The following is a 15,665-nucleotide window of genomic DNA, read 5'->3' on the forward strand; positions in this document are numbered from 1 at the left end:
GGAAGCCGTAGCGCAAAGGTAGAGGATTTTGGCGTTCCTGTCTAGCAGCTCGAAGCTCAGAGGGAGAACGAGAGCAAAGCTGTCGTACGAGACATATTCGCCAGATTTACAGTAGGAAACCTAAAATTATTGTAGAGGGCAGCATGATTAAAGACCTACTCGGTGTGCGAGCAGATTTGTAGCTGTATAGTGAGAGTTACTTGCAGATGAGACACAGGATGGTTGCGGTTTTGGAAGCTGCTTTGCATCAGATTCGGGGGCTGACTTCACGGTAGCTTTTGCCCCTCGGGGGAAGACGAACCACTTGGTCCCGGGCTGCCGGGGTCTCGGCCCCCGACATCGGAGCGTCGCCAGTGCCTCCGGGGGGGAGCGGGGGGGGAACGGGCTCGCTTGGCCGCCCGCCCGCTCTCGCTGGCCGGGGAGCAGAGGCTGCGCGGGGGGTGCCGAGCGAGCCGCGGAGCGGGAGCCGGGGCGGGGGCGGCCCGCTGCCAGCAGCCTGTAGGACCTTGGCTGAGGCGCGGCGGTGGGCTGGAGCCTGGCGTGAGGGAGGGGCCGCCGCTCGCGGGGCAGGATGCTGCATCCCCGGTGCCGTGACAGCCGAGGCTCTCCCGTGCGCCGGCCGCGCCCAGCCCGCTCCCCGCCGCCCTCACGGCCCCGCTCCTCGCTCCACCAGGTGGGTGAGCTCGGCGGCCGCCCGGGGCAGGGCAGGGCAGCCCCCGACCCTCTGCCCCGAGCCGGCTCCCTTCGCCACGGGAGGGGGGCGGCCGCGGTGCTGGCCAGGGTCGCTCTGGAGGAGTCTCCGTGAGGGCACCGCGGAGCGGGGCTCCGGGAGCCCAGCACCGGCACCTGGGAAATACCGGAGCCTGGTGTGCTCGGCCGCTTGGGGCTCTCGGCAATGCCGGGACAAGAGGGAAAAATAATAAATCTTCCTTCTCTTATTGGCATAGTTGATACTTTTGAACGACAAAATCATCCGAGAGTGCTCATGATTTTAGGACGGAGGGGAACTTTACGATGCTTTTGGAGGGAGGGAATAAACCGCTTCTTTCTGTAAGGAATCTTAATTATGTTCAGTTGAACAGGTGCAAGAGCTGTTTGGATAGATGGTTTTCCTTTGAGATGCCTGCCTTTTTAGAAAGGAGTACTTCATTTGAAGGAGAAATTTGTATTCACTGTGCGACTTGGCAAACTTGTGGGGTGGTGGCTGAGGGGAAGGAGGGCTGTTTGTGTGTGTGTATCGGGGGTGCGTAAAACTTGCACTGTTTTGAGATCACTGGTAGTGTATAGTCTGAGGCAATAAGGTGCAGTGGCATAAGAAATTAGCAGAATTATTAACATTATTACATTATGGGGTTTTTGGCGATTTTAAATTGACAAGCCCATGCTGGCCTTGTAATTGTGATGATCACTGAATTGATGGATTTTTTTTTTCTGAACTATTATTAAGCCCTGATTATTTAGTCTCTGAGCTTTCAAAGGCAATGCAAATTACTGCTGAAATCCCAGGGCTGGGCTTTCATCTTTGAATGGTGAAAGTGCTGGAAAGTACATCAGGAGTTCTCTGTTCCTTGGGTTTTACATTTGGGAGATCAAGGAGGGAGGGATCCTCAATTTGATAAATTCCACATTCAGGAGATACTCAAGCCTGTGCGCTGTTGCCGGTTTCCCCGACCCCTCAGTGTGGTCCTTTTCTGTGCCCTAATCGGAGCTGCCTCACCCTGCAGGCTGTGCTCATGGCATGCGCTGCGCTCCTGCCGCTCTGGCCAGCGCAGCGCGGCGGTGTTTGCATTGCGCTGCTTCCAGCGGCCGGCCCAGTTTGCTTTAGTCATTGAAATTCTGGCGGAGCCCGCTTGATTTTGTTTGTAACTTGAAACAATTTCTCTCAGCAGAGCCCCAAGGCATGAGGATGGCCAGCCCTAAAGCCACTGGGCTGTCCTGGGGGATCACTTGGCTTGCTTTTGCTCTCTATGCTCACCTACATGAGGTAGGTAATGAACTTGTTGCTGTTGTCATTCCTGGTGCTGTATCAGGTGATCTTGCTGCACACTTTGCATTGCTGTTTTAAACCAGAAAACTGCTGAAGGAGCTGCTTCTTTTTATTTAAAAGTCTCCCAATGAGAACATTTTCCTTTCACCAAACTTTCAATGACGTTCATCTGGGAAATGAATATTCTCTCTCCTGCTTAATATACTGTAGCTGACTTTACCAAAGGGTGACCAAAGGGAGATCTTGGCAGATGTGTAATGCCATGGGTCTTTCTAGGCAGCACAGCTGTTCTTTGCCCCTGGGAGTTTAAGCACCTGATAAATGTTAAGGCGCTGCAAGTGAGGGTTATAGAAATACCTTGGTAGAAATATCTAAAGCATTTGGAAGTGGGAAGGCAAGGAAGGTGGCCCAAAAAGGTCTTTGCTCCAAGTGTTCAATGAGTACAGGAACCATGGAGGAAAAACCATAGCTGCCATCTGATCTGTTGCCTGACACGTGAGCCTAATCAGTTCCAAGAGGTGAGTATTTCAAGAAATATGGTGTGCTGGCGTGCTGCAGAGATGTTGTTACAGTATGTCATTCTCTATACTGATAATTCCCACAGCACAACATGTTTCAAGGATTCTTCAGACTTAAGTAAATAAATCAAATAAATCCTTGGAAAAAGATGACTAAATAAACTGAGATTTGTTTTTTTTTAGAATAAATAGGAACCTCTTTTTGAAGCATTGTAGTAGTTTCCAACAAAAAAAGTAAATTCTTTAAATAAGATCAATGTTGTTGTGTACTGTTTGTACTGTTGCAATGCTGAGAAGTGAAGCCTGATGTGCTGGGCAGTGTATAAACATACATCCTGAAGAATTTTGAATTGAAGAACAATACAGCAGGCAAAAGGAGTATGAAGAACTGAGGAGACTGTACTAGACAGCTGAGTAAGCTGTGATCAGTTTGTGGTGCATGTTGAGGTTCAAGGTAGTGGGAATGGGGCTCCCCTGCATCCTCAGTAGCACTGCTGAGTGCTGTGAGTGATTTGGCAGGTGATGAACACCTCCTCTCTGTGGATATGGTCACAGCTAACCAGTGCACTGGTTACTTGAGTAAAGAAATTGCCATTAAATTAAAAATTTACATCTGTATTAATTGTGCAGTAAAACACAGTGTATTCAACATGTGTCTGGGCAGATAGGGCCACAGTGGGATCTGCTTTTTGCCTGCATGTTTCTTGTGCAAGGACAAAAATGTTACAGATTTGCTGTGCCTGTTCAGCTTGTATTTTTGTGTGCAAGCAGTTGAGTGATGCTGTAATAACCAGCCCTATAAAACACTCAGGAAATAGTTCATGGTGTTCTGTTAATAGTTCTGTTCAAGATAAGAATAGAAACTCAGAGAAGGGACATGTTAATTTTGGTTTTGTGCCTTTTGGTTATGAAAGGACCATTTTTTGCTTTTAAAGTATTTTTCTTGTATTTTTTCTTTCATATTTTTCTTATTGCAGAGCTGGAACCAGTAGTGGCATAGTTTCCTCTTCTCCACAAATGGTTTGGCATAGCTTCACTTGTCTCTTTATAATAAAAACAACCCAAACACATTGTAGTAATCAATTGGCTATTGAGAGTAGCTTTATGAACACTTCAATCCAGGTCAAATTTTATGGTCTTGATTGTCCTTTAAAATACTGTAATCTCTTTGGCATATTTGAGTTATTAGCACTTAACCCCAATCTTGTAGGAAGCCTTTTTGCTTCTAAGTTTTAGGTGTTTTATCACAATTTTAGGCACATTAAAGATATTTTATATTATTTAACATAACATTTTTGGTATCCAATAACCATTAATTCTTTAATTGGTTGCTTGGGGCCATACTAAATGGACCACACACAGTCATTTTACCCTAATATTGTACCATAACTTCCACTTCTGTTGTTTTTGGCTATTAAAGTGCTTATGTCTAGAGCTAATCAATTAGAAACAATTGGATGCTGGGCAAGGTCACAAGTCCATGTCATATCACTGATGTGCAATTGATTAATTTCATCCTGCTTGAGGCAGGTACAGAATAAAAAAATGACCATTTAAAAAGAATGTGGTGGAAATGTGGTATGAATATAATGCAAAGTAAACTTTAACATGAGAAGTTGTGAAAAAGAGGTAGCTGTTCCTGAGAAGCAATGGAACCTTACTTTGGTTATGGGAGTCCTTTCTGATTCTTCACAGCATGGTAATAAACAGTGTGGTGTTGAGCTGGGCTCCAAAATTATCTCTGCTCTTGCAGGTCCGCTGTGTCTCAAATTTGACAAAATTATTTTGTCAATGGCAAATTAGTTGCTATACTGGTAGGTAAATTAGGTTTCCTAGGATAACCCAGGGAATAGTTTACCCCTGAGCATTGTTGAGCTGCCTCATTGTTAAATCTGCTCTGTGACCAAGAGCAGTGACATAAATCACTCAAGAAGAGATCCCTTGTGGGTAAATCTTGGCCATGTTCTTTTGCAAGTACAGAGCTGACCTTTTCTTTATGTGCCAATATAAATGAAATTAATGGGACTGCATTAGTCTAAAGCCAGTGGTAATACGAGCAGGTTACGTATGTATGTTTCTCTTGAAAACAAACGAGATACTTGTCTGTCAAATGGTAGCAGCAACATGGTATAACTCATTGTTTCTAAAGATTTAAATGATGACTCTATCCAAAGAAGTTACTGTATTCTACAGATTATATGTATTTGGGAATGTTAACTACATCCCTAGCATTGAATTTATTGCTAAATATTGTTTAAAAGGCTCCTCATTTTTCCTTACATTGTAGCATGAGAGCTATTAAGTCTACAGATTTTAGGAGAAGGTTAAACTAACAAAGTAGAAGTGTCCAAGCCCAGTTCTGCTGTTTTGAAGTGATCTCTTGAGTACACATTGCTTCATATTGGTAATTGAAAAGGCAGGATGTTCAGCCTGGTAACCAACTCTTTCTTAACCTTGTGATGATATTTTATTACACCATTCAACTAGATGCTGTTATATTTGTTATGAAATGTATGTGGGACTGTATATCTTTATAGTCTTACTAATGGATTACTGGCAGGAAGAAATGATGGCTATCAGATTTGTATGGGCAAACATATCAAGAATTTTACACATGGATTCACTTTAGATTTATTCTCTGGTATGTTGTTTTCAAATCAGGAATATGCTGATATTTTCTTCGGTTCCTATAGTCCAAATTAAACCCTCTAAAAGTTAGTACATTTTGCCTCCAAAGACCATGGGGTTGGTAATGTGTGCAGAGGGAGTAACAGCAAAGACACCATGTCTGGGTATTTAAGAAGCATTAAGTCTTGGTTTCTATGGAAGGGAAAGTTTCATAGGTCATAAATTCATTCAATAAACTGTTGGTTGCTTCCATGATTTATGTTCCTGCAATCCCTGCCTGCATTATGGTCTTTTCTAACTATCTGTGATATTTTGGAAATGAAGGATATACATACTGAAAACATTATTGTCTTCAAAATGATTCTGCCATAACCAATCTGCCAAAAACTACCAACATAGTAAATGTCTTTAAGGCTGAGCTTTGCAAGGCCAAAAATCTGATGTCCATTATATGACATAGTGGACTTGGAGACCATCTTCATGGAAAACCTTTGGATTATTTTTTTACAGTCACTGGATATACTGCACACTGATGTCCAGAAAATAGATTATGAGCTACATACAACATTCTTAAGTCTTCAGTAACCCTGATCAGAAATATCAGGGTGAGATTGGCAAGTCCTGAGTTAAACCTGAAGCAAGGTTTTGTTTCTGAAAGCAGGTGGCAATTCTGCACCCATCTGGAGTTTTGCCATCAGCCTCAAAAGACCTGTGGTTTTATTCTTAGTGTGAAAATTGAGTTGCTGCTTCTAAAGACAAATAACATATCTGACATTATAACATTTCTAACTTAAAATATTCATTGCTATTGACAAGGTTGCAACTCAGTGACTGCATTACCAGAAAACTTATGCTTCAGTTTCTGAATGTGCTTTAAATTTATGACTGATAATGATTGCCCAGCCAGTGCTCATAGAATCTGAACTGCTGTTACCCCTAGTTTACAATCCAATAGTGGAATTGCCTGAAAAGTTGATGCTTCTTGTGACTTGAGGCACAAACTATGTATGAATACTTACTTTTTAAGATGTGTCATAAAAAATTAAAGTCAGCTATGGGAGAGCACCAGGAGTACAGATGTCATCAATGAAGGCACCCCTTTACTATCTAAGTTATTCCTTATGATGATAATTTCTCATGAAGTTACACTGAAAGTTGGACAGAAATTCTGAGATCAGTTGTGTGTAGAGCTGCATGTTTTTGTTTCCAAAACCAGATATCCAAGAGTCTGGTATACTTAGAGAAGCCTCAAGGTTAGGAATAATTTCTAGCAACTGCCAGTGGCTTCTAATTTCTCTTGAAAGAGTAGTCAAGAAATAAAGGAATGGCTCTAGGATGATCTTTGGTTTAGAAGACACTTGAATGCTTAGTCACTGATAATTATTCATTAAGGTCTGCTTGGTGCAGCCGTATCCCTCATATTCCTTACCAAACTGGGGCGTAAACAGCACTGAGGTGGCAGTTTTGCACAGGGCACCAAATTCCATTCCTGCCTTTGCATTGCAGAAAATGTACATGATTGACTGTACTGATATTAAAACTCTTACTCTTCATCCAGAATTCAAGATTTAGCCACCCACTGTAATGCATTTTGCTTTGCAAGAACATACATTTTAAAATCGGAGTCCTTTTTATTTGCTGTTACTTCTATAACTTGTAAGTTCACGTATTTGTCCTTATGTTCAGTTTTTGTGCTTGAAGCTTTTCATTAAACATTTCTCCATGCTCTCCTGAAACCCCCAGGAGCTCCAATATGGCTTACAATCAAGTAATAAAGTGAATTCATTGACAGTGGAAGCATATTCATAATCATGCATCTTTAGTTGTTGGCATTGTAAGTCTATGCAAGAAATCCCAGGTATAACTTACATTGTGCAAATGTTGTACTTTAGTCAAATCCATGTGTCAGTACAGTTTTATACAGTTAACAATACTGCTGGTACTTCTGTGGCTGTGCACTGTTCAACACAGTCACACTTGAACAATTCCAGGGTAATTCTTATTAGGTGAAATCTCTGCAAAACAGTTTGTGCATGGTGAAAGAATGGGTTTGTTTTTGAAGTACAGTTTGACAGTGAGCACAACATTCCAGAAAGGACATTGGATATAACCATGGCAGCTCCAAAGAGAGTGCTGAGACCCATGTAGGAGCTGTACAGCACTGCAGTTCTGTGTGCTCCATGCACTCACTTTATTGTCAGTGATAGACAATAACTCCTTTAAGTTTGAAGTCATGCACAAAACTTCCTTTCCTGTAAGGAGAGAACTTGATATTAGCTGAAGAATATAGACTGAAAAGTGCCCTTGTGTTTAAGGGTCAGATTTTCAAAATTCCCTCAATTCAACTTGTATGAGGAAGGACAGTTCTGTGAACTCCTTTTTGGATGATGACAACCATACAAGAGTGCTAAATTAATGCAGATAGAGCAGTATTTTCAGAAGAGTTTGTGGAGTCTTTGTTTTGATGTCTTTCAGTAAGACCGGAGACGTTAAACACAAACACTGTTAGGTACTCAATTGCATTGGTAAATGCTTAGCTGGGTTTTTCAAAACAAGGTAAATTTCAATTAACCTAATGGGAGCCAGGCATTAGGTGCCTTAGGCACTTCTAAAAAGTCTGGCTTAGTATTTTTCATCATAATTAGCTGATTAAACCAAAATTCTCACCCTAAAAATTCTTTTGAAATAATAGGTTTCTGGTGTGTGAATTCTAATACTCAAGTGCATATAAGATAATATTTGAGAAGTGCAAGTACAAGTGTCACGTGTTTATAAAGAGAGGGTAGTTTTTCAGAACTTGGCCTAATAAATCCCTTGCAGAGAGCATATTACATAAAGTGTTTAGCAACAATGTTATTTCTGTTTCTAATTTTGTATTTATTAGATTTAACATCATTATAGAGGGAAAATGAGAACAATATTTTCAGACTGTTTTGAGAAATGTGGTTTCCAAGAATTGTCAGTTTGTCATGCTTCTGGATGCACTAGAAACACAGTGAATGCAAGTTAGCTCAACAAAATTGTGAACCAATATTAAAACTGTATTTATGATTGCAGTTACTAGATTGTTGCTGTATGCTAATGGTTGTTGTTGGTATCCTGGTGGGAGGTCCCAACTGCTTAATGAGACTGATTTGTAGCATTGAATAAGTGGAATGTTTGTTTATATGTAGAAACATGTATTTCTGTGTTTATGTAATGGTATTTTTTTTTTCTGTCATCAGGTGCTTTGCCAAAAAAATTGAAGCTGCTTAAAATTTATAGGATGCAGTCTCCTGTTAGTGCATGCAAGCAAAACAGGGCAACATTTACAGTGTGTATTTGTGAAAGGACCTATAGGGGCTCACTGCATGGTAAATCAAGGTATAAAGGAGAGTTTTAGTTGCCTGATCTCCTGCCTTTTAGAACCAATGAAGTAAGGTGACATGGACACACCTGCACTGCTGCAGAATGTGAAAAGTGAGGGATTGTGTTTCCTCAGTCTCTGGCAATAAGTGTTTCCTGGCATGCACCTTGCTGAAGCTCTGAGAAGATTGCAGGATCTGGCTTTATTCCCAGCTGGCTGATTCAGCAAGAAATTAACTTCAAGTCCCCTGTTTTTGTTGCAATTTCCCTGCTTATATACATGGCTGTTCCAGGCTATCTACTGGGATGGAGAAATGTGAAGGGACAGGTACTGGTTCTGATAAATTCAGATTTGCCTCTTCTGATGGACCTTTTCTTTCTGACTACTGCAGATTCTTGTGGTGTAGCAGTGGTGTGGAAGCAGAAGGCTGAACAAGTTCAGTGCTCTCTGTGGATGTATAACAAAAGAAATATGCTAATATGTAATTTGTCTTCCTCTCCTGAGAGTCTTCTCTTATTAGATGTTTCAAGGTCACATTACTCATTTGGTGTTTTGTTTTCTTGAGTCTTCAAATACTTTTAAACCATTCCCTGGTTGAGCAACACGAATGTTGGCTGAAAAATCCAATTGCACAGTAGTGTCTTGAGTACTGTCTGCTTGCTAGGCAATATCCTAGCTGTAAACTGCCAGGTACATGTGGCATATTATGGATTCTTCCAGCTGATCTCATCAGCACTTCTCTTGAAAGCAGGACAGAGAATACATCCATCCCTGGAGAGATGGGCTGTGTGTGCTTTATGCTATGTAGGGGATTTTGCTAAAGATAAGATTGCTTGAACAGGCTCTGGTTTTGTCCCCTGATTTTATAATTTTATTTATACGAATGTAAGGTGCTTTACGTGACTAACAATTTACATGTTTCCTCTAGGCTGGTGAGAACTGAGGGTCTTTAAAACCACTAGGTGGGAGACTGAAAGCAATGAAGTGTGGGTTTCATCCATGTAATGATAATGGTATTTGGCACTCCTTCCCATACTGTGGAGTAGAAGGTTACATGGATGTCAGGGGAGACAGGGTGAGTACTGGGAAGATCCACCTCACAGTACAGTACAGATGAACCCCAGCAGGCTGGGAAGGTATTGCAGCATTCTTGCTCTGGACCTGCTTTTTTGGGTGTTGGAAGCTGCTAGACTGGATGGTTCCATGGTCTGAATCAGTTCAGCTGTTCTTAGGTCATTTTGGGGTTCTTCAGAGCAATACTTGAGCATCATTGAACTAGAACCAGTTCTAGATGTACTGTCACTTAGGAATCACCATTTAAAAAGTAACCAAGAAATACATGGCCCAATTTTTTATATTGTTATTAATTTTTTATGCAAACATTTTTAGGATGTTTCTGATATATTTTCAAATGTTAGAATTTTAGAATGATTTTCAAGTATTTGAGGAAATTCAGGCTTAATTGCTGGAATAGCTTCTTATTTTTAAACAAATACTAGTATTTTCTTGAGGAAGATAAATAGAGAAATAGCTTCTTATGGCTTGCCTTAAGCTCCACTTCCATGATGTGATCAGTCCTTTTGTAAAACACAAATATTCCAGACGTTTTCCGTGCATGAGAGAGAATTGCCTTCCCCTCAGTGTGAAACTGCACACCCAAATGCTTTTCCCGTTTCCTTTTCCTCCCTCTTCCAGTTAAATTTGGAACACAATAGGTTGGTTCAAACTATAAGGAAAACCTCCAGAATGCTGTCTTAACATATGGGGTTTTACCATGCAGCTGTTTATCTTCTGCTAGGAGGGAACTATAAATGTATTTTTAATGCCAGGAGCTGGGCTTAAAATGCCATTAGTTATCTGGTGGGAATAGATTTGAAAATTAGTAAGCAATTAGATCAGTGGGCAAATACATTTTACTTAATGTTGTGAGTCTCATGGGCTTTTCCAATATCCTGTCAGCATCACCTGTTCTTAACACCCAGTCTTTTAAAGCTTTTCCCTTATGCAGTGTGACAATAAAAGGGAAATTTTTGTTTAGCTCATAAATAAAAATTAATAATTTAATTTTAATTAAAAAAACCCCAACTTGCATGGTTTCTCCAAGGGAAACAGAGGTGTTCTCAGAGCACTAAGCTTTTCTTGGAGAAAATTTCTTCCTGTAGATAACCATCTTGAGAAGGGCCTTAGTTGGGATAAGAAAACATGTGTGTTTTGTTCTGATCTTTTGAACTTGCTTGAATTATGTCCTTAGCAGACATCAGTGATGTATTTGTTTGTAATTGCTTATTTTTACTGCTGAATTTAGACCTCTGTGAGCCATTTGTAATGTGTCACATAGATGCCACTACTTAGAAATGGGGGAAATGTAGGAATTATAAACTTTCTTTTTACTGTTTCAAATTTTAAGGCCAATCTTTGATAATACTGAGGAAAAGACTTAGTCCTCTTGCCCTGTACTGAGTGTCTCATCATTCCTTGCCTGCCAAAAGCTCACTTTAAATCAGTGATAGTAGTAGTGATAGTAAATCAGTGATAGGCTCTTGTACTCCAAGCTCTACAAGATTTCAGTTTTGAAGAAGATCCTTCATAAGGTTGCTGTGCCACAAGTGAGACTTTATTTTGTAAAATTCAGGCTTTCTACTTCAACAGTACAGCATTCTGCACTTGAGTAACAAGTGAAGCCTTCAGGCACTTTGCCTGAGACATCAGTGGGAGTTTTTCTGGAGGAAGACCTGCCCATAGGAAGCAAACTGAGGCTGAATTTTAGTAGTGCTAACCAGTTGGCCATCATATTTCTTGTTGTTTGGTGTGAATAAGTCCATCTCTTCATCATATAACTGCTAAAGACAGATGGCATTTAAAAGTGTTGCCTGCAGCTGTTTTCTTGAAAAATGGCTGTATTTGTCTCTCTGGAGGGAAAAAAAAACCGCAGAAATAATAAAGATAATTTTCCTGTTTCTTATAAACCTTGCAAGAATTGAAGTGACTTCCATTTTTTACAAGTCACTTTTTTATTTTGTGTCACTGAAGACCATTTTATCAGGTGTTATGGTCCTTCCCTGTTGGCAGGAGTTCCTCTGAACTGCTGTAGAGGCAAACATCAAAACTGGTCCTTGGAGCATGTACACTGTTTTTCAGGAGAACTGAAGCTGAATGTGGAAACTCATTTTTTAAAAATTAATGCGGCTTTTTCCCAGAATTATCTTCAGGAGGTGTCTCTGAGCATTTAAGGGGTTGCAGTCTCCACTGCATGGTGCAGTTCTGAGAGTGAAAAGAGGGAGACATGAGTACACCACCAGAGAGGAAGGCAGAACTGATTTCTACATGTAGCAGCATTTTGTCTGTGCAGATGAAAATTGACATCATGGTGTAGGAATGTTGACAGTGTTTTGCATTTTGCTAGCTGCACTTACTGGAAAGCATGTGTTTCAAAGGGAGTTTTCAATTTTTATAAGTCTTTGCTTCCATATTAGCCCAGTCTTATTTTGAATGTAGACTTGAGCTATGAATAAAATTTAACTCGTGGAGTAAGATTTCTCTGGCACAAAATGCGAATGAATAATGCAAACATTAACTAGTAATGTGCATGTCTGGGTCAGAATAGTCAAAGCCAACGTTTAGGTTCCACTGTTACCACTCAACGTTGTCTTACTGTGCTCAAGAATACCTTACTCTGAGAGTAAGGATGCTGAGTTTGGATGATCTTCTCTCAAGGAAAGCTGTGCTAAGTGTGGAGAAAACTTAGCTAGCTGCACAAAACCAACCCTTTGATTGTGGGAAGTTACCACTAATGTGGTTTCTTAGTTCCAGATGGGTCTGTGAAAAAGTGAGCCTAGAGGTGAAGAAAAAAGACTAGCAGCAATGAAAAAGTCACACTTGTTCTTCATCTGGAGAGTAATCATTCAGACAAAATTGGCAAAATTCAATTAGATTATCTTTCAATAATGGGCTGGCCTCTCTCTTTGACCTTCATGATCAAATTAATTTTCCCAGAGTTATATACTATGTAGAAAGTTGGCAACCCAAGTTTCCCATGTCATCAACTCTATTCAGTCTCCTGAGAAAAAGTTTTTTAAGTACAACATCCTTGCACCTGTTAGTTCTTCCCCAGCTCTTCCCAAAATCAGACTGCTCTGAACACCTTCATGAATTTATTCCATGTTACCAAAGCAACTTACTGACTTCAGTAATGGGATTCCCCAGCTGATAGGAGACAAGTCCAGTTTCATTAACCTGTTCTTGTAATGAAGGACCCAATTCTTTTTTCAGTGTCTGGGATAGATGGATTTGCAAGAGTTAGACATCTGTATTCTGAGAAATTGCATCTGCATCTTTAGGTGAAATCAAAAGCACAGAGTAACTGTCAAAGAGTCTGTTCCTTTGCCTGCAGAGAAAAGTTAGCATGTTTTTTTTCCTGAGGAGCATTTAACAACCCTAGAAAAATTCAAGTCTCTGCTTCAGGTGTGCAATTCACTGCTGAAATTTAAAATTTTGTTCCTAGGTGTATGTTATGTGGAAATACCTGCATGTGTAGCATATGTGATTGCACTAACAAAGTCTTAGGCAAACTGAGATTGTCTTTAGCTGAATTTTAGTCTAAATTAAGTGTTAGAAAGCTGCAGGCTCCTGATGGACTCTTCCCTATACATAAGTTACAGTGCTGCTGCATAAAACAATAATTTACTCCAGTGTTATTTTTAGTTGAGAAATTACAATCAGAGGTTTTTGCACAGCTGAATTAGAATATGGGGTGAGAAAAATGAGGAATGGTGCTTCATGTTGAAGGGTGGTGCATTTTGCTAGGCTGAATACCTGTTCTGGGACTTGCATGGCATGACAGGTTTTGTAAAATAGAGGCCTGTTTGCCTGATTTTGTGTTGGAATTGACTCTTTTAATAAAGTACCTTAGGAAAAAACAATCCTGTTCAGAGCTGCATAATTAACACTAGATAGGTCAGAAATAATGTATGGAGCACCTGAGCAGAAATAAAATTTGGATTTCTGGGGACATTCTTGATTCTAATGGACCTTGCTTTCAGCAACTCATTACTCTGTGCGGGTATTTGTGTTGAAATTTGTCCAGTTCTCTTCATTGATACTTGTTCTGTTCAGCTTTTAAAATGCTGGTGTAGCTCACCTGTGCCTGTTGCTCTTTTTGGAGAGCTGCCCCAGCAGTGCAGCCTCTGTGGGCTGTCAGCACCAGAGCATCCCTGCTGCAGAAAGGATTTTTCCCTCTGGATGTTGTGAGGGTTGGTGGGGTACCCAGCCCTTTCCCAAGGCTCTGGAGCTGCAGAGGGCTCTCAGTGGGGTTGGTCCTGACTGCTCTGAAGGGCACATGGAGCCCTGGTTTTCAGAGACATGTAACCAGAATCACAAGGCTCTCACCTAGCTGATATTTTCCTACATCTTGGTAATGTTTACTCTATATTTTCTATTTGTCAACTGCAAAAAATTTATTTAATGATTAGTCTTAATATTTCATCAGCACATTTCCACATAACCAGCTGCATTTCAAATATATCTCAAATGTTCAATTATTAATTGTCACGATACCTACCTATGACTGTTATTGTTTATTTCTAGAATCTGATTTCAAGTAGAGCAAGAACTGTACAAGCTTTACTGTTAGGGGTGAAATTTAAACTTTATTGGGATTAAGTGTTTAATAGTATAATTTGCTGCATATGTTGCAAATACAAGCTGCTATGAATAGATCCTCTGTAAAAGAAAAAAAAGCATTTGATATGTTATGTATAGACTTAAATCCAGTATGTTGTTATCTTTAACTGAAGGAAATTATAAGAAGAGATTTACAGAGGAGGGTTTATTCTATTAACTTTAATTTCTTTTAAACTTTCCTCAGCTGAAGTTGAATTTGATTTCTGTATTTTGACTTTGTTTAAAATGTGCTGTACATAACTTCCTCTGTTCCTTGAATATAATTCTCAAAATAGTACAAATTGGCTGTTTTTCATCTACATGAGAAGAGAAAAATATAATTAGTAGCAATAGGTGGATTATTTATTTAAGTGGGCTGCCCTGATTTTCTATTTGTCCACTCACAGTAGACTTGGGGATTTAAGCACAAGGTTTTGTGTTACATTACTGGGGTTTTTTTTAAGATGTAATTTCTATACCTTGTAAAGACCTGTGAAGGAGACCCTCCCTTTCCTACGTGACTTTGGCCCCCAGCCTCCCAGGAAGTAGTAGTACAGAACACACTGATTTAGAATAGGTATTGGTTTGGGTTCTTATGACTTTTAGGTAATGTGGAATGACTGTTTGTAAATGGTAGAAATTAAGAGTTTTGGACTATTTTGAAATTTAGAGACTATATTAAATCTAGCATTATCTTAACTTGAAGAATGAGAAATCATATAGGGAAGGGATAAGTCTCATTCAGTCATTTTTGAATGGTTTTCTGCAAGAGGGCAAAAAATTTTAGACATTCTGCAATGTGTAGGATTTCCTTCAGCCTTTCCACCAGGAACTATAAAAAGGTTGTACAAAGACACAGAATAATTACAGCCTGAGTCAGGCCAGCAAGTTGGCTTTTTTCACTATAATCACGATAAAAGAACATCTATCTTGGCCAAAAGAACTGGGCTCTGAAATAGAGATGTTCTGGACTGATAATTCCAAGTACAGCCAATCTTGCAGGGAAATACACAGGTTAAGATTTATATTTGGATCGTGTTATTTAAAATGGTTTCTGTTTAGGCTTCTTATAATAGCATTTTACTCTATTTAGGGTGCAGAGGAAACCAGGACTGTAAAATGTGCAAATGAAAATAGGAATACTGCCACAGATAACTCCAGCATGGCTTAACAGTGAGACTCTTAATGTTTTCAATTTGCAAAACAGTGAAGAAAAGAATGTGAAGAGATGTATAATTATGCAGGATAAGAATGCATCAAATGAATCAGGAAGATCACAGTATTTCACACCACTGCAAGTTCACCAGAATGTGAAGGTTCCAGCTGCAGTAGTTTCTAGTGTCATGGTTGTCTTTAGTCTGAGAAGTTATAGATGTGTAGGGCAAAAGGAATCTTCTGCAATTAAATAGAAGGGTAGATGAATTTATTTCCCTCCCTTTGCACAGTCCATTGTTCTTGGATTCTGTCTGTATTTTGAAAAGTCTTAGAATGCTAAAGACAAACATATGAGAATCTGGAAACATGCTAA

The 15,665-nt window shown here is 40.0% G+C and overlaps 1 protein-coding gene across 2 annotated transcripts in view; it reads left to right on the forward strand.

Moving 5' to 3' along the window:
* Positions 1-542: 542 nt before the first annotated feature.
* The window catches only part of ADAMTSL3 (ADAMTS like 3), a 168,092-nt gene continuing 152,969 nt past the window's right edge, over positions 543-15,665 (forward strand). Inside the window, exons 1-2 of one of the 2 annotated variants that reach the window (XM_041418466.1) lie at positions 543-673; positions 1,890-1,984. In XM_041418466.1, coding sequence (XP_041274400.1) covers positions 1,901-1,984 — 84 coding nt within the window. In that variant the 5' untranslated portion in view covers positions 543-673; positions 1,890-1,900. The remainder of the gene's footprint in view (positions 674-1,889; positions 1,985-15,665) is intronic. The other variant, XM_041418468.1, reaches the window with a different exon arrangement.

Source organism: Onychostruthus taczanowskii, unplaced genomic scaffold, assembly GCF_017590055.1.
Source record: "Onychostruthus taczanowskii isolate IOZ18803 unplaced genomic scaffold, ASM1759005v1 scaffold6, whole genome shotgun sequence".
Classification (NCBI taxonomy): Eukaryota; Metazoa; Chordata; class Aves; order Passeriformes; family Passeridae; genus Onychostruthus; species Onychostruthus taczanowskii.